We start from the raw sequence: 19,127 nt of genomic DNA on the forward strand, positions 1-19,127 counted from the left end.
CTACACACCTAGGTGGGCGATTATTTACCTGTGGCTTCACGCATCACATGAAGCAGATGCTACCCACAAGAGCTCTCACCAGGATAATATCCATTGGACTTTCAAAGGTGCTAGGCTCAGCGGTTTTGGCTGCAACAGGCTGACATAGCGACTTCTCTAGAAATTGCAACCCAAGTCGTAGAACTAATAGTAACTCTATGCCTTAGCCTGGGAATACTGGGAGTTGGAGGGCGCCACGTTGGGGAAGGCTGCCCTAAGCCATCAACAAGGCAATATTGGCTTAAAATCCCCCCATGTTCAACCCTTCTCTCTTTACCCAGCTAGAGATTTGGGGTTTTGAGGGGGTGGGGTGGGGTAGTAAGAAAAAAGGTGGTAGATTTATTGAATATGTTAAAGAAAATAGAGAGGTAAAAGAAAAATTCTTAATTGGTTTTATGTTAACAGCCGAAAGGCAATTAATACCAGGTAATTGGAAGACAGCGTGGATGCTGACAGTATCACTGTGGAGAAAGAAAATCTGGGACATCGCAATAAATGAAAAGTTGAGCAGCTTTCCTCAACCTGGGGCGCTCCAGATGTGTTGGACTACAACTCCCAGAATGCCCCAGCCAGCTCGGCTGGCTGGGGCATTCTGGGAGATGCAGTCCAACACATCTGGAGCGCCCTAGGTTGAGGAAGGCTGACATAGAGGGATAAAGAAAAGAGATACTTTCAGGACGGACAGGCAGAAATATATAGACTACATGAAAAAGGAATCAAATAGAACCACTTTGGCAGAAGCCTATAGAAATCTGTGGGACTCATTAAAAAAACAGATAATCAACCATCTTCTTGAAATACTTTGTCGGATGTGTCGCAATTAATGAGATACTTCTATTTTCATATTTAGTGCTGTGATCGGATGTAATCGACCAAGTGCGGAGAGGGATATAGAATAAGTATTGATGTGCATAGATTTATGTTTATTCTTGATTTTTGAGTTCAACGTATTTAATAAAATATTTTTTAGAAAAACAAATCCCAGCACCCCGCTTTTCTCAACGCGCTCGGATTGCCCTCAGATGAGCTAATGGGCACCTCGGTCATCTTCCAAACCTGCCTCATTCTCTTTCGACAGCCATGAATGTAAGAATTTCTGTTTTCAGTCAAGATAACTGGTAGCCAAAGGGAGAGGCAGGTAATAAATAAATTATTATTATTATTATTATTATTATTATTATTATTATTATTATTACACCGTTTTAGATGTTTCACTAGCTCACTTGTTAGTGTGTAGCCAAGTAAGTAATTTGGAGCACGTTTGAGAAGAGGCAGCAGAAAAAGTTTAAGACTCACCCAGTTTACCAAAAAAAAAAAGTTTTCTGCCTGCTTGCACAGAGAAGTATTTTTACTTCCAAGTCTGCAATTGTGGTTTCTCTGTAGCTTCTAAGTGAAGCAGTGTGCGTATGTGTGTGAGAAAGTGTGTGTGTGTGAGAGAGAAAGTGTGTGTGTGTGTGTGTGAGAGAGAGAGTGTTTGTGTGTGAAAGTGAGTGTGTGAGAAAGTGTGTGTGAGAAAGTGTGTGTGTGTGAGAGAGAGAAAGTGTGTGTATGAGAGAAAGTGTGTGTGTAAGTGTGAGAGAGAATGTGTGTGAGTGTGTATGTGAGAGAGAAAGTGTGTGTGAGGGAGAGAGAGAGTGTGTGTGAGTGAGAAAGTGTGTGTGAGTGTGTGTGTGAGAGAAAGTGTGTGTGAGAGAGTGTGTGTGAGAGAGAGAATGTGTGTGAGTGTGTGTGTGTGAGAGAGAGAAAGTGTGTGTGAGAAGTGTGTGTGTGAGAGAGAAAGTGTGTGAGAGAGAAAAGTGTGTGTGTGTAAGAGTGTGAGAGAGAATGTGTGTGAGTGTGTGAGAGCGAAAGTGTGTGTGAGGGAGAGAGTGTGTGTGAGTGAGAAAGTGTGTGTGTGTGTGTGTGAGAGTGTTTGTGTATGAGAGAAAGTGTGTGTGAGAGAATGTGTGTGAGTGTGTGTGAGAAAGTGTGAGTGTGTGAGAAAGTGTGTGTGAGTGTGTGTACGAGTGTGTGTGTGTGTGTGTGAAAGAGAAAGTGTGTGTGAGTGTGTGTGTGAGAAAGTGTGTGTGTGAGAAAGTGTGTGTGAGAGTGTGTGTACGAGTGTGTGTGTGTGTATGTGTGTGAAAGAGAAAGTGTGTGTGAGTGTGTGTGTGAGAAAGTGTGTGTGTGTGAGAAAGTGTGTGTGAGAGTGTGTGTACGAGTGTGTGTGTGTGTGTGTGTGAGAAAGAGAAAGTGTGTGTGTGAGAGAGAGAGAGGGGGGGGGAGCCCCACAAAAGCAGCAAACGCACCATGAGGTTTGACACATCTTTATTAAATTTTGACACAAAAGACACACAAGCGCGCACAACACACCCTGTGGTTAAGAAGTCAGAGGACGATGGGGGTGGGGGAAGTTTTATTAAAAAAATATTAATAATCATCCAGTGTGTAAGAGAATGGACTTCAACACTGGAGCCAGCTTAAAAACGCCACCACCACCAGGAGTTGAGGGCAGGACCCAGGAATTCTAGATCCCAAACTGCAGAGTCCAGAAGGGCTGGTGGGTCTTCTATTATACATGAACAAGGGGGCGAGAGGGGAGGGGAGAGGAGAGAAATGGCACGTAAGCCCCATACTAACCAGCTAAGACCAGCTTATGGGTTTGGGGCCCCTCGAGGCTTATGGGTTTGGGGATCGGGGATTTTATGCTGTGGGGTGGCGAGAAAACAGAGACCCTCCATCTCCCGTTCTGCCCCAAGATATGCAGGGGGTGCAATTGGAGGGCCACCTCCCCCGGGAGAAGGAAAGACAGTAAGGGGATGGGGAGGAGGGAATAGCACCTCATACCTGGAGTGAGGGAGGGGGGGTTGAGGTGCACACCTTGGCATGGCTGGGACCCTCGCCCCTGACAACCGGACACTCACCCCACACAGATGGGAGGGGGGGCGGGGAGGGGGGCTTCTACTATTACCAAAAAAATGAGGTATGATTCGGACTTCTAGGAACTCGTTGGAGGGGAAAGACGATCCTGATAGCAGGTGGAGTTGAAGGCAAGAGCAGGTAACAAGGCAAAAACCCAGAGACCCCAGGAGGCTTGAGGAGGTGGCGGGGAGGAGGAGAGGAGAGGTAGAGGGCTGCTCCCCTTGCCTGCCCACACCTCAGCAGTCCGTGGTGATCTTGGAGGAGAGCTCCTGGATCCGCCGCGCGCTGCAGCTCTTGCAGAGGATATGGCCGTCCAGCGGGTAGCAGCCCCGGCCTTCTCCCTCGGAGGAGAGGAGCAGCCCACACTCCTGGGGGGGGGGGGGGGAGAGGAGAGAAAGAATGGTGAAAGGTGAAAGGCAAGCGCCCCCCCCCCCCACCTCACCCCAGAATGCTGGATCCAGTGGAGGCAGGTGGCTCTGATGTCAGAGGGGCAGTGAATCCGCTCCAGGTTTCAGTCAGGACTCTAAAGGAACTCTCCAAGGACATCTGAGCCACCAGCCTCTACTGGCTGCATCCCCACTATTTCTCCTTGCACCCGCCCCATTCTGTGACCCAACTTCCCTTCCTAGAACCCAGGCGTCCTGAACTGCCGTTCAGAGAGGAAGGCATGGGAGCCGACGTCTTGCTAGCTGAAGCCCCTGACACCCAATTCCAGCTCCGGGGGGGGGGGGGGGGAGAGTTAGGCTGCTGTTCCTCAGGCACTTTGTACATGCTCACATGTCCTCTTACTCCTGCAACTGTTGTAGAACAAAGCCTCCTCATTATAATTTGTTTCAAGCAAGGCTAGCCAACCGCTTTCAGCCTGAATTCAGTTTTGGGAAGGTCTCGGGGTGTGAAGACGTCTTCCAGTAGTGGGTCAGGCCAAAAAAATCAATTCACAAATGATTTGGGGTCAAGGGAAAGGGGGGTTTGGGGATCCTCTTGGGACCCCAAAAGACCTGGATTTGACCAGCAGGGCCGAGGTTCCCTGCTCCTGGTTTAAAATGTGTTGGGACCAATCACCATCATCGATTTGTCATCATCATGAGAAGATGGAGACGTCCGGGTAAGACGCCCACGAACCTTTTCTGTTTCCTCACCTCGCATTTGTAGCAGCCGATATGAAAACTGCGGTCTAGAGCGACGATCCGCACCGTCTCCTCCTGCCCGGGTTCCGGCATGATGGCGTTTCCACACACCGAACAGCGTGGGGCAAACTTCCTACGGGGAAGAAAAGCGTTGAGAGGAGTCAGGGGGCGGTGTAGGAGGAGGAAACAGGGCTTTTGCCCATAAAATGCTCCAAAACAGCGCCCCGCAACCTCGCCAGGTGTGTTGGACTGCAACCCCCATCATCCACAGGCACCCCATTGAGGGAGGCTGTCGTACGGGAAGAGTTGGAAACCCACCCATAACTAGCCAGGCAGGTGGGTTCCCGTGGCAGAGAGCGGAGGGGGGGGGGCGTTTACCGGTGGAAATCTTCAATGCAGTGGATCTGGCTCGTGGCGTCCACGGTGAAAGGGACCCCATCCAGGCATCGGTGGCAGACGACACAAGTGAAGCACTGGGGGTGGTAAGCTTTGCCCATGGCGCGCAGGATCCGGTCCATGATGGGCTTGGAGCACATAGAACATTTCTCCAAAGTCACCTAGAGGATAAAAAAGTTGGGTGGGTGTAGAACAGCCTTCCTCAACCTGGGGCGCTCCAGATGTGTTGGACTACAACTCCCAGAATGCCTCAGCCAGCTGGCTGGGGCATTCTGGGAAATGCAGTCCAACACATCTGGAGCGCCCCAGGTTGAGGAAGACTGGTGTAGAAGAACAAATAAAACAACCCACACACACACACACACACACTGAAGGATGTTTGGGCCAACAATTCCCATGATCCTTCACCATTGGTTAGGCTAGCTAGGGCTTATGGGAGTTATAGGGAGTCTTGATGGCTTTAAGTCATTTTAGACTCTGGACTCAATAGTCTTACAGGAGCCATTTTGTATTAGTTTAGTTGCAAAGCACAACGCTGACGTTTCGCTTTTCCCTCCCCAGTTCTCTGTTCCTGATGAGTTAGAGCAAGGCCAAAACTGTTGGCAATCCCTGATTTAAAAAAAAGAAAAAGAAAGAAAAGACAAAGACGATGAAGAAGAAGAAAAAAGAAGAAGAAGAAGAAGAAGAAGAAGAAGAAGAAGAAGAAGAAGAAGAAGAAGAAGAAGAGAAGAGGAGGAGGAGGAGGAGGAGGAGGAGGAGGAGGAGGAGGAGGAGGGAGGAGAAGAAGAAGAAGAAGAAGAAGAAGAAGAAGAAGAAGAAGAAGAAGAAGAAGAAGAAGAAGAAGAAGAAGAAGAAGAAGAGGAGGAGGAGGAGGAGGAGGAGGAGGAGGAGGAGGAGGAGGAGGAGGAGGAGGGAGGAGAAGAAGAAGAAGAAGAAGAAGAAGAAGAAGAAGAAGAAGAAGAAGAAGAAGAAGAAGAAGAAGAAGAAGAAGAAGAAGAGAGGAGGAGGAGGAGGAGGAGGAGGAGGAGGAGGAGGAGGAGGAGGAGGGAGGAGAAGAAGAAGAAGAAGAAGAAGAAGAAGAAGAAGAAGAAGAAGAAGAAGAAGAAGAAGAAGAGAGGAGGAGGAGGGGGAAGAAGAAGAAGAAGAAGAAGAAGAAGAAGAAGAAGAAGAAGAAGAAGAAGAAGAAGAAGAAGAAGAAGAAGAAGAAGAAGAAGAAGAAGAAGAAGAAGAAGAGAGGAGGAGGAGGAGAAGGAGGAGGAAGGAAGGAAGGAAGGAAGAAAGAAAGAAGTACTCTGTTCAAGGGCTGTTTTGCATTTTAAACCCACTGAAATCATTGCACTGTTATGGCTGCGGGAATAAAATGGGAGTTTGGTTTTGCTCCCCTCATACTAAACACATTGATTCAGGAATAAACAACACTTGGTTGTAGGAAAGGATAATATATATTTAAAGTTAAAAAAAGAGCCTCTGTAACCATGTACATTGCCTAGCTGGCCGCACCCTGACTGTAATTTTTTTTAAAAAAAAAGAGAAGAAGGAAGGATGCAGTGGCAGTGTGTGTGTGTGTGTGTGTTCGTGTGTGTGTGTTTGTGTATACATACATTCTCTCCCTTTTTTAGTGCCTGTCAAAACAACGAGGACATTTCAGCCGGATGAACTTGTGCTCAACAATGTTTTGGAAGGGATGGTGGGGTGGGGAAGAGAACTCAGCAGGCACATTTTGCTCACGCTCGTGGGTCTGGCCAAGTTACCAGTGACAAGCGTCCCCGGGAAACTGTCGGCGTCTACCTGTCGTCTGTGGCTTGGCTCACTTGCTAAAGCCATCTGCTTTGTGGGCATGGCGGCCGCTCTTGGCAAAGCGGGATCTGCATTGCGTGAGTTGCTCTGCGTTTTGTTAGTGGGTAGGGGTCATTGCGGGCTGCTAAGAAGACGATTCTTCGCCACTGCTCTCGCTCCACTGAAGCTGCAGCCTCCAGATCAAAACCCCAGAGGGCACCCAGGTATTTCAGAGGCCCCCAGCTCCCGGACTCCGCTCCTCCAACCTCCTCCCGGATGCCTGGGTCTCATACTCCTCCAAAGCCTTCCCCACTCACGATGTAGCAGGATTCACAGTAGGAACGCCGGTCGATGGCGTAGAATGGCTGCCCACGGAGACGACAGCGGCACGTGGCGCAGGTGAAGCACTCGACGTGGAAGACCTGGTCCATGGCGACACAGCCCGTGCCGTCGCCAACCACGTTCTCCCCCGCACCGGGCGCAGCGGCCTGCAAGGAGGGCGGAGGGGGCAGGCAGGGAAACGGGTTTAGGGGCCATGAAGAGCGCGGCTATCAAACCCACCCCTCACTCTCGGCGGCTCCACCCTGCATCGCCTCCCAAGTCCCACCTCCACGCTTAAGCACCAATCTTGGGACAGCGAAAAGTCATACCTGCCACTTTTCTAAGAACATCCCAAGTGCCCCACTGGATTGGACCCTAAAAAATCCCTTATTACAGCACTGGACTTCTAACAAGACTGAGCCGATGTGCACAAGATGGATGCAAACAGGTCTCCTTTTCTGTTGTTCCCAACCAGCCACGGGTACTGGTACGTGGTCCCAGAGCACACGGGTTACATATTGTTACGACTGGCTGAGCAGACGGACAGAGCCCTGCTTGGATCGGGCTATGGATCCACTTGAACCTGCAGCTGACCAGATACTCCTGGGAAGCGGTGGAGGAAATCACAGAATCCTAGAATAGCAGAGTTGGAAGGGGCCTACAAGGCCATCGAGTCCAACCCCTGCTCAATGCAGGAATCCACCCTACAGCATCCCTGACAGAGGACTGTCCACCTGCCTCTTGGGGAGGCAGCTGGACAACAACCAGCCAAAGGTAGCAACAGCCTCCCCTTCTGGTACAGAGCCAGTGTGGCGTAGTGGCTAGAGTGACGGACTGGGAGTCGGGAGATCCGGGTTCTAGTCCCCACTCAGCCATGGAAACCCACTGGTTGACTTTGGACCAGTCACAGGCTCTCAGCTCAACCCACCTCACAGGGTTGTTGGGAGGATAAAATGGAGAGGAGGAGAAGGATTATGTACACTGCTTTGGGTTCCTTGCAGGGGAAAAAAGGCAGGATATAAATGCAATAATAAAATAAATAAATAAATAAATCATGATCCCGGGATTTGGAGGTAGGCATCTCCTGAAGGTGGAGGTTCTATACAGTCCTCGTGTCTACAAGCCTCTCTTAAGAACGTAAGAAGAGCCCTGTGGATCAGACCAAGGGTCCATCTAGTTCAATATTCTGTTCACAGTGGCCAACCAGCTGTCAACCAGGGACCAACAAAGCAGAACATGGTGTAACAGCACCCTCCCACCCATGTTCCCCAGCAACTGGTGCACACAGGCTTACTGCCTTGGATACTAGAGGTAGTACATAGCCATCGGGGCTAGCAGCCATGGATCGCCTTCTCCTCCAGGAATTGATCCAGCCCCCTTTTAAAGCCACCCAAATGGGTGGCCATCACCACAACTTGTGGTAGGAAATTCCTAACTCTGCACTGTGTGACGAAGTCCTTCCTTTTATCTGTCCTGAATCTCCTACCAATCCGCTGCATGGGAGAATGACCCCGTTGGGTTCTAGGGAGGAAACGGTCTTTCTCCTCCATGAGGCAGTGAGTTCCGTAAGCCCAGAAGCCTCACCGAAATATTCGCCAGAAGGCGGGTTGTTCATGTCGTACACCAGTTTCTTCGTGAGCCGGTCCAGCTCCTCTTCGGGGCGGCTCGGCGGAGCCTGTGAAGAAAGGCGAGAGAACGAAGGGAAGAATCATCAACTCTGACTTCAAAGTGGAAACATACCTGGCCCCCTCTGTCGTTTCTCCATGGTCAATTTCAGATTGTAAGCCCCTAGGGGCAGGGACTTCTCTATGAGACCTAGTAAGTCCCGGCCCACATGGAGGGGGCTGCCTCACTAAAGACAGAGGCCAGCTTTCGCTTCAGTCGCTGACTCGCCAGAGGTCAGCCCCAGCGCCCATTCTCCATTGCCGGGGCTCAAATAAATAAATTTATTTATTTATTTATTTATAATAAATAAATAAATAAATAAATAATACAAGATACAAAATAGAATAAAAGACTAAACGTCCATGTTGGAATTAGAATTCTGATAAAAACTGTGGCTGGTCAGTCAAGGGAGGCTTCCTGAAATAAAGATGTTTTCAGGAGGTGCCGGAAACAGCGCGACATTTGCGCCTGCTTGGCCTCCAGAGGGTGTTCCACGAAAGGGGCCACCACACTTAAGGCTCCTCCCCTGTCACACACACACACACACTGCATTCTTTCCTCCAAACTCTCGGTGCCATATTCCCACCCGCCGTCCCTCGTCCCCCGCTAAGAGACGGATGGAGTTCAGGTCCCCCCTGCCTTTCCCCAGTTCCCTGCCTCAGCTGCCTTTACCTGGTGTTGGTACCTCAGCCCTCCGGTGCTGGCCGGCATCTGCGAGGCGACGGCCAACTCCTCCTTCCCTGGCTTGATCAGCCCAGGCTGGTACTGCCCCACCGGCGCCCCCAGCTTGGCGTGTCCTCCGGGCCCAGCGTAGAACTCCCCCTCGACCAGCCGCCGGCCGTACGAGGGGGGCTCCGGATACCACGGCTCAGTGTCATGGGGCCGGCCTCTGACCCCCGGCTCCGAGGCGTACTGCGGGGGAGGCTTGGCTCCATAGCCCAGACGGGGGGACGGCGGCCCATAGGCCTGTTCAGCCCTGCGCCGCGGCTGGTTGTAGCCCAGCACCGGCTGGGCCACCTTCACCTGGACGTTGAATGGGGGGCCGGCGGAGGAAGACGCCGTGGCGTAAGAGGCCGGCGTGGGCTGGGGGTACGGTCTGGGAGCTGCGGCCGCCCGGTGGTAGCCCGCGGCGTAGGGATCGCTCGAAACAGGAGCCCCGTATTGAGAAGGCAGCCCCGAGGCAGGCGGGTAAGACGCTGCCGGCGACGGTGGGCCCCCGTAGGGCCCGCTCTTGGTGTAGGTGTCGGTGGAGAAGGCGGCAGGCTTGGCGGGAGAGAAGCTTCCGGAAAGGCCCGGTTTGTAGGACGCTGTCGATTTGGCCACCCCAGGCTGTGGCAGGCCGGGAGGATACGGCGTGGAGTCCACGTTCTGCAGAACAGGAGGAAATGCGAGTCAGGCACCAGCTGTGGGGGAAGGCCACGAGGAGACCCACCCGCTTTCCCCAAATTCCAGGCCGGCTTTCTGACCTGCCTCTCGCCCCGGCGGTTCCTGGCGTCCTCCATGTCAGCCAGCATGCTGGTGAGCGAGTCGATCTGGACGTCGATACTGGATGGACGGTGCGGGGCCTGGTCCAGGGAGACCCCCGGCTGGGAGGCACAGATGAGGGGTGGGGTGGGGGAAAGAGATTAATGGACGGGGGCCCTTCTGACTGTTTGGAGCCAAAGAGGGAGAGGAGGTGGGGGCAGGAGGAAGCCAGGAATGAGAAGATTGTCAGAAGGTCTTGACAACGGCAGGATCCACAGAACTGATGCCACGTTCCCTAGCAGGGCTTCTATGCCTTTAACTGGGGCGGGGGGAGAGGGGAGGTTTCCATATTGGTCCACGCCAGGGGTGGGCAGAGGTGTAGGTTTACAATTCCCAGAAATCCCTGCCAGCATGGGGAAAAGTCAAGGGGCATTGAAGGTCTACTCAACATTCCAGGTCCTCCTCCACGTGCTTACTCCGAGGGAAGTTCGGAGGATGGCGACATAAGAGAGAGGGCCTTCTCTGGGGCGGCCCCCCAACTGTGGAACAATCTCCCTGACGAGGCCCGCCTGGCGCTGACATTGTCATCTTTTCGGCGCCAGGTCAAGTCTTTTCTCTACTCCCGGGCATTTAGCAATACGTAATGAGCCTGGGTCCGGTTTTTTCGGCTCATCGTTTTTAAAGTTCTTATAGTGGTTTTAAATGTATGTGCGTATTGCACGTTTTTGTGGTTTTTAATTGTTGTATATTGTTTTTAAGTGTTTTTATCTTATGTGAACTGCCCAGAGAGCTTCAGCTATGGGTTGGTCTAAAAAAAAAATTGCAATAAAATAAATAAATAATACTTTCTGCCCACCCCTCCTCTACCCCAGGAGGACTGCACCTTCTGAATTTCTGCCTGCCATGCAACTATAACATGCACAGGAGCGCTGTGTGTGTGTGTCGGAGGAGTAATCTGTTTGCATGTATGCAATCTGTTTTTATGCTTTTACATTTTGTATATTTGTTTTTAATGTTCCGTGTTTTTATCTTATGTGAACTGCCCAGAGAGCTTCGGCTATCGGTTGGTCTAAAAAAAAAAAAAATGGAATAAAATAAATAAATAATACTTTCTGCCCACCCCTCCTCTATCTTTATTTATTTATTTATTATATTTATATACTGCCCCATAGCAGAAGCTCTCTGGGTGGTTTACAACAGTTAAAAACAATGAAAATTAAAAAACAGATGTCCAAAATTTAAAACCAGCAAACTCTGAGCACTTTTATGGCTTCTCACTGGAGTGAATTTTTTGATGTCGATTAAGGTTTGCCCTGTGAGAAAAGCTCTTTCCACACTTTTGGCATTCATACGACTTCTCTACATCAGGAGGACTGCACCTTCTGAATTTCTGCCTGCCACGCAACTATATCATGCACAGGAGCTCTCTGTGTGTGTGTGTGTGTGTGTGTGTGTGTGTGTGTGTGTGTGTGTGTGTTTGTGTGTTTCGGGGGAGTAATCTGTTTGCATGTATGCAATCTGCTTTTATGCTTTTACATTTTGTATATTTGTTTTTAATGTTCCGTGTTTTAATCTTTTGTAAACCGCCCAGACAGCTTCGGCTATGGGGCAGTATAGAAATGTAATAAATAAAATAATGATAATAATTTAATTAATAATAATAATAATAATAATAATAATAATAATAATAGGTTACACATAGTGGGAAATTGGTTAAAGAAGGAAGGAAGGAAGGAAGGAAGGAAGGAAGGAAGTGGCATCTTTCAAGGGGTCATACTCTGGCCGGACCCCTCGTTTAGAGGAGCATCCCACCCTGGATGACAGTTCACTGGGGCAGCCGTGACCCACCACCGTGCCTCCGGGGCCAACAGTCCCCCCTCCCCAAATACCCGCAGCTGGAACGAGGATCCAGAAGCAGGCACCGATCGGGAAGTTTTCCTGTTCTGCTCGAAATCAGCTCGTGGCGCCTTAAAATCCGAAGCATTCCACCCCCACCCCCACCCCCACCCCCCACGCTGCCGCCAGCTCCACGTACGCTTCCCCTCCCCCACTCCCGACCCCCAGCCCCGCTCACCTGCAGGGGATAGCCGGGCGGAGAAACGCTGCCCCAGGAGCCCGCTGATCCGCGGCGCTCGTTTGCACAGGAGAAATGATGCTCAGCCGTGGAATCCTGGGGAAGGGAAGGAGGCCCTGGCGGAGGAGAGGCAGACAGAGACAGACAGATGGAGGAAGGAGGAAACGGAGCGGACGGGCAGTGCCCCCCCCCCCCGACCCCACAACATGACAACATGGAAAAGACACAGCCTGCCTGCAAGTGCAGCCTACATCAGCCTTCCCCAACCTGGTGCCCTCCAGATGTGTGGGGGACTTCAACTCCCATCTTCCCCAGTGCCCACACGCAGGACATGAGTGCAACAGCACCCTCCCCAGCAACTGGTGTACAGAAGTACGCACTGTCTCTGATACTGGAGGTGGCACGTAGCCATCAGGGCGAGTAGCCACTGACAGCCTTCCCCTGCATGAATTTGTCCGGTGCCTTTTCAAAGCCTTCATTACATCTTTTGGTGGGAAATTCCATAATTTGGCTCTGCACTGTGGGAAGTACTCCTTCCTTTTATCTGTCCTGAATCTCCCACCAGCTAGGGAGGTTGTGGGCTCTCCCACACTAGAGGCCTTCAAGAGGCAGCTGGGCAGCCGTCTATCAGGGATGCTTTAAGGTGGATTCCTGCACTGAGCAGGGGGTTGGACTAGATGGCCTTATAGGACCCTCCAACTCTACTATACTATGATTCTACGATCTTTGATTCATGGGATAATGACCCCGTTGGGTTCTAGTATTTTGAGAGAGGCAGAAAAATGTCTCCCTCTCCACATTTTCCACACCAGGCATCATTTTGTACACCTCTATCATGTCTTTTCTTACTCATCCTTTTTTTCCAAGCTAAACAATTCCAGTTGTTGTAACCTATAGGGGAGATGCTCCAGACCCTGGATCATTTTAGTTATCCTTTTCTGCACCTTTTCCATCTTCACAATATCTATTTTTAAAAAAGTATTTTGACCAGAACTATACACAGTATTCCAATTTATTTATTTCTATTTATTTATTTAAGACATTTCTTGGCCGGGGTTACAACAATAAAATATATCAAGTGTGGCCGCACCATGGATTAATATCCAGGCAGGATGATTTTCACAGTTTTATTTAAGATTCCAAATGACCCCCAACATAGAATTTGCCCTTTTGCAGCAGCGACACACCGGGACAACATTTTATCAAAGTTTCCGCCATGACTCCTGGATCCCTTTCGTCTCGGTACATATATGAAATTAGGATTTCCCCACACCTCTGTCCGTGCATTGCTTCAGCCTTGCTTTTTACACTCTGCTTTGAAGAAATATCTCCACAGTTAATGAGCTTGAATGCAAGAGAGCTCCGAGGTCCAAGTCTAGATTCAGAGGCACGCGAGACCTTTCCGCTGGAACATCACCACCCAGTTATATCGGGGTCATGCGCCCCAGCTCATGTACAATGGCCACCTTGGTAGGGCAAGGCCTGCACCCATGACTCTCGTCCTGGAACCTCTGCTTCCTGCCCCTGGGCAGGGGTCTACGCTTGTATTTCCCAGGCCACACATAGAATCAGTGCGTCCACATCCCTGCAATGTTCTTAGGGTGCAACCAATACAGCCGCTAGGTTGCCACGGAGGCCGGAAAGCAATCCTGTTAGTCTGGAATATCCCATTGCCACCCTCGACATTTTAGTAGCCAAAAAGAAAGCTCTTTTCCTGTGCTGGGTTGGAGGCTAGAACTCTCAGCCTCCCCCAGCCAAACACAGAGGCCCAAATTCAATGCAGTGGTTACTAGAAGCCAACATGTATTTGTCAGGAACAAATCCTGTCAGACTAATTTAACCTCATTTTTTGATCGGGTAACCTCCCTTGTGGACCGTGGGAATGCTGTGGACGTCATATATCTTGACTTCAGCAAAGCTTTCGACAAAGTGCCCCATGATATTCTGATTAACAAACTAGCTAAAAGTGGGCTAGATGGAACAACTATCAGGTGGATCCACAGTTGGCTACAGAATCGGACTCAAAGAGTACTTATCAATGGAACCTTCTCAAACTGGAGTGGGGTAACGAGTGGGGTATCGCAGGGCTCAGTCTTGGGCCCAGTGCTCTTCAACATTTTTATTAATGATTTGGACGAGGAGGTGCAGGGAACGCTGATCATATTTGCAGATGGCACCAAATTGGGTGGGATAGCTAATACCCTGGAAGACAGAAACAAACTTCAAAGGGATCTTGATAGGCTGGAGTGCTGGGCTGAAAACAACAGAATGACATTTAATAGGGATAAATGCCAAGTTCTACATTTAGGGAATAGAAACCAAATGCACAGTTACAAGATGGGGGACACTTGGCTCAGCAATACTACAAACAAGAAGGATCTTGGAATTGCTGTAGATCTCAAGCTGAATATGAGCCAACAGTGCGATATGGCTGCAAGAAAGGCAAATGCTATTTTGGGCTGCATTAATAGAAGTATAGCTTCCAAATCACGTGAGGTCCTGGTTCTTCTCTATTCGGCCCTGGTTAGGCCTCATCTAGAGTATTGCGTCCAGTTCTGGGGCTCCACAATTCAAGAAGGATGCAGACAAGCTGGAGTGTGTCCAGAGGAGGGCAACCAGGATGATCAGGGGTCTGGAAAAAAAGCCCTATGAAGAGAGACTGAAAGAACTGGGCATGTTTAGCCTGGAGAAGAGAAGGCTGAGGGGAGTCATGATAGCACTCTTCAAATACGTAAAAGGTTGTCTTACAGAGGAGGGCCAGGATCTCTTCTCGATCCTCCCAGAGTGCAGGACACGGAATAACGGGCTCAAGTGACAGGAAGCCAGATTCCAGCTGGACATCAGGAAAAACGTCCTGACTGTTAGAGCAGTACGACCATGGAAGCAGTGATCTAGGGAGGTTGTGGGCTTTCCCACACTAGAGGCCTTCAAGAGGCAGCAGGACAACCCTCTGTCAGGGATGCTTTAGGGTGGATTCCTGCATTGAGCAGGGGGTTGGACTGGATGGCCTTGTTGGCCCCTTCCAACTCTGCTATTTTATGATTCTATGATTCTTCCCCAGGAACTTCTTCACACACACCCAGCGGGTACAAAAAGGACACCGCTACTCTGCCTTTGCAGAGCAGGAAGAAAACAGCTACTAGAAACACCTGACTTGCCATTAAGTTCAGCCAAAGTTTTGTGGGCCTCTTCCTATCCCAGGGGACCGAGTGAATCCAGCTCTAAGCAGCGATCTGCTTAGCTAGCGGGCCGTTCCTTCTCTCCCCCAGCGGTGGCAAAACAGAAAGATTAGGGCATGCTGGGTTTATTCCTCTCTTGTTCCTCGACCATATCTCTGAATATGAGTGTTTCCCTGTCTGGCTACCACTGGCGGTAGACACCAAGTGATACGTCCGGCCTCATCTCTTGCAAATCCTTCAAAAATCACCCTTTTGCAACAAGAGTCATTCAAGAGGCAGCTGGACAGCCATCTGTCAGGGATGCTTTAGGGTGGATTCCTGCATTGAGCAGGGGGTTGGACTCGATGGCCTTGTAGGCCCCTTCCAACTCTGCTGTTCTATGATTCTATGAAGAGAGACACACCAAATCCAGCGGCAATGAGTCCCAACAGTTGGTCGGTCGCTAGGTTCAAGAAATATTTCCATTCACTCGGTCTTTGACAGCCTTCCCCAACTGGGGGCCGCCCCGATGTGTGGGACGACAACTCCCAGAATCCCCCAGCCAGCTGGCTGGGGGATTCTGGGAGTTGTCGTCCCACACATCGGGGCGGCCCCCAGTTGGGGAAGGCTGCTGAAAATATTCACCACCTTTCGAATTCAGCCGGTGACCATAAGGCCCAGAACTATTCCAAAGGAGCAACTATTTTCTCCACCCAATTTACTATTTCTGCCCCCGGTCATCTTCCGGGCTCCCGGTCAGGTTCCTCCCCCCCCGACGCCATTATCTTCTCTTCCCCAAGGCAACGCTCAAAGGCGAAAGATACCCTCACTTGCTAAACCGGCAACGAAACACGGGCAACGCGGAAGCGAACAGATTAAATCGAGCCACAAGCCAGAGCCTGCAAAGGGCTGAGGCCAAGAAATTGCAATTCTAGACGTTTCTGGTCAAGAGTCTCCAACCAAGAGCCAGTACAGGCTAGAATAAAAACAGCTGGACTCGGAGACCTCGATTCGAGTCCCGCTTCTGCCACGGAGAGATTGTTTTCCCTCGGTCTGTGCTGTTTGTCCCGTACAAACAGCAAGAGGAAGGAGCATTTTGCAAAGAGAAGTAGCAGAGAGACGAACCGTTGCAGAATTATGTAGACACACACACACACACCCCGCCCCCAGATTAAGAATCCATTCTTCGACTCAACCCGGTTAATTAGCACCGAACCAAATTACCTGGGATCGGGGGCTGGTAGCGAGGAGACGGCCCCGTGGCGCTCATGGTTCCATTGGCCTCCTGAGCTCCGTAGGCGGGTTTGGGGGCAGCAGGGACTGAGGCAAAACTCTTCTGGGGCTTGCAGAGCGCTGGGGCAGAAACCGTGATGCCAGGCTGGCCTGGGACAGTCACCTGCTTCGGGGGAAGCCAGGTGGGGCCAGACATCACGAGGGAAGCTAGGTGAAACAGAAGCAAAACAAGGAGCAAAAGAATCAGGTTGGGGCAGAGAGGATTCTGGGAGACAGGACTGCTGGGCTGGTCTCAGAAGTGGGAGCAGAGAGGATTCTGGGAGACAGGACTCCTGGGCTGGCCTCAGAAGTGGGGGCAGAGAGGATTCTGGGAGACAGGACTCCTAGGCTGGTCTCAGAAGTGGGGGCGGAGAGGATTCTGGGAGACAGGACTCTTGGGCTAGCCTCAGAAGTGGGGGCAGAGAGGATTCTGGGAGACAGGACTGCTGGTCTGGTCTCAGAAGTGGGGGCAGAGAGAATTCTGGGAGACAGGACTTCTGGGCTGGCCTCAGAAGTGGGGGCAGAGAGGATTCTGGGAGCCAGGACTCCTGGGCTAGTCTCAGAAGTGGGGGCAGAGAGGATTCTGGGAGCCGGGACTCCTGGTCTGGTCTCAGAAGTGGGGGCAGAGAGGATTCTGGGAGCCAGGACTCCTGGGTTCTATTTTCCACCAACAAAACGGGAAGTATGTGTGTACGTACAATAATTAGTCAAGCAGCTAAGAGTTTTGTCATCTGATTCACTCCGTCGCCACTCATGAGAACATACCTTTGGCTGTGTTAACCACCGTAGCCTTCTCTCACACACAAACACACCCTTCCTCTGTGCCCATGGAAACTCCCTTCACTCGGGAGGATTTACTAGAAGGGTTTGAGAAATCCCACCTTTTATTTCTTTTTGCCCAGCCTGATTTCAGGACAAAACAACTGAAAAGAGGCCTCTGGTCTCTGCTCTGGAAGCCCAGGAAGCTAAAAGACAAGCACCCAGCCAGAATACAACTGGAGAATAATCCAGCATCATAAAATGCTTCTGTTTTCTTTAAAGAGCAGATCCGGATATAAAAAGACGTGAATTTCCATTCCACTTTTCAGTGGGGTTTATGAATTGCCACGTTACCGGGGCTGCGCGATATATTCTTTTTAAATCCTGTAATATGAGGACGGTTTACCACGGCAGATGTCACCCGAAATAAAAACTGAAAGCGGTGAAGCAGCCAAGTGCTTGGACTGGAAGACCCATAAAGTTTTCTTTCTCTCTCTCCCTCTCTCTTGCTCAGCCTAACCTACCTCGCAGGGTTGTTGTGAGGATAACATAGGTGAGCAGGTTGGGAAACCACATGTGCCGCTCGAAGACAGATGGGGTAAAAATATAATAAATGAAAATGCCGGGGAGGATTTCAAGAGAATTTCAACTGGGCTTGCAGCATTTTAGGACCCTAGGAAGGGTCACGCACCCCTCGCTCGGACCGTTACCTGGCTTTTGTGTTCTAAGAGGGCTAATAGAGAGAGTAGGTTTGGCAGGACCCCACAAGAGAAATCCTGAAGCTCATGAATGAAAGCCCCCACCCCACCCTTGCAATGAGCAACAGCCACAGAAGAAGGGGCACCCTCCTGCACCATTGCCTGGCCCAGCAGAGAGGAGTCCATGGGGCAAATAACTTGGAAGCAGCGGGGGGGGGGGGAGGAATGAGAAAGGAGGGTTCTTTCCAAATCTTAAGCAAAGCCAAGGAAAACCTAAATAAACGGACCGAGGGGGGACTTCACGGATCCTTTCCCAAAAGGGCCGTCAGCAAGAAAGCAGAGGTGGCGATGAAGGAACCACTTAGCACCATCATTCCCGAACCTGGGGCCGCTCCCAGGTGATGGACTACAACTCCCTTCATCCCAGATGATGGGGTTTGCAGTCCATTACCCCGAGAGGGACCCCCCAGTTGAGGGATGCCGGTTTCAGCTCTGTAAATTGAGAATGGAAGCCTTAGCAACAGATTCTCAAGCCAGGTGAGAACATGCACTGCACAGGTGTGGGTGGGTGTCTCGTCTTCGTAGCCCAATTTGGGCAAACTTTGTAAAAGTACGGTTTTGCCCCCTGTCCTACTCAGCAGCACTTCTTCTCCTAAACAAATCATGCAGGAGGCTCTGGCCTCCTTGGAAGCCCCCCCTCCGCCCCCCATTTAGCTCCAACGCCAGGCCCTGTGCTGGAAAGGGAAGGGGCTCTGCACATGCTCCGAGGCAGTCGTCCTTCCACTGTAGCCATCCCCGGCTGAGACAGAGCGCTGCTACACCCCACTTCCCCAGCTCAGAACCCAGGGGTCCTGCTTCCAAAGCCTTTTCTCCCCCTAGACCCCCGGGGTCCCCCCCTTACCATGATTCAACAGAGAACCCAGGAGTCATTTGGGGGGGGGGCGGACTTGAGCCTTACACTTTCAGGAGCGCTGATACCCCACAATTGCGGGTGGGGGGGAAGGAGGAGAAGCCCCCTACTCGCCCCAATGCAGTGGGGGCACAATGCAGAATAAGGGGGGGGGAGGGAGTCGGGATCCCCCTTCTCCTAACCCATTTGGAAAATACAGAAATAGGGCGGGGAGCGAAAGAGAAGGGTCCCTGGAAAGGGAGCGCTGATCCTTCAAGGGGGAGCAAGTGAGCCCGCCCATAGAGGGGGCCGGAGCCCCCCTCTTCCTCCCCCGCCCCCCAAAGACCACATCGGACTATCCCCCCCCCGCCCCCGCCACTCCTGCCTGCCCCAATGCTAGCGGGAGTGGGGTGGCTCTCCCCCGGGGCTCACCTGATCCCGGGCGCGCGCCAGCGGCCCTCCGCCTTGGTCCCCCAGCGCCGCAGGTTCGATCCCCGCCCGGCGGAGCAGCAGCGAGGAAAAAAGGAAACGAGGGAAAGTTTCTTTCAAACTTTTTTTTCGCCCCAAAAGAAACTTTTTTTTTTTTAA

General features: G+C 51.1%; 1 protein-coding gene across 1 annotated transcript; it reads right to left on the bottom strand.

The window, feature by feature from the left end:
* Positions 1-3,107: 3,107 nt before the first annotated feature.
* Positions 3,108-19,029, bottom strand: LOC134406946 (thyroid receptor-interacting protein 6-like). Its single transcript, XM_063138643.1, is given in 11 exon segments — positions 3,108-3,308; positions 4,080-4,200; positions 4,446-4,624; positions 6,557-6,709; positions 6,711-6,727; positions 8,145-8,235; positions 8,898-9,593; positions 9,692-9,811; positions 11,764-11,879; positions 16,146-16,361; positions 18,972-19,029. Coding segments are annotated over 10 exon segments (1,830 nt in total). The 5' UTR covers positions 16,351-16,361; positions 18,972-19,029; the 3' UTR covers positions 3,108-3,176.
* Between the last annotated feature and the right edge of the window lie 98 nt (positions 19,030-19,127).

Source organism: Elgaria multicarinata, chromosome 11 (genome assembly GCF_023053635.1).
Source record: "Elgaria multicarinata webbii isolate HBS135686 ecotype San Diego chromosome 11, rElgMul1.1.pri, whole genome shotgun sequence".
In the NCBI taxonomy this organism is placed as follows: Eukaryota; Metazoa; Chordata; class Lepidosauria; order Squamata; family Anguidae; genus Elgaria; species Elgaria multicarinata.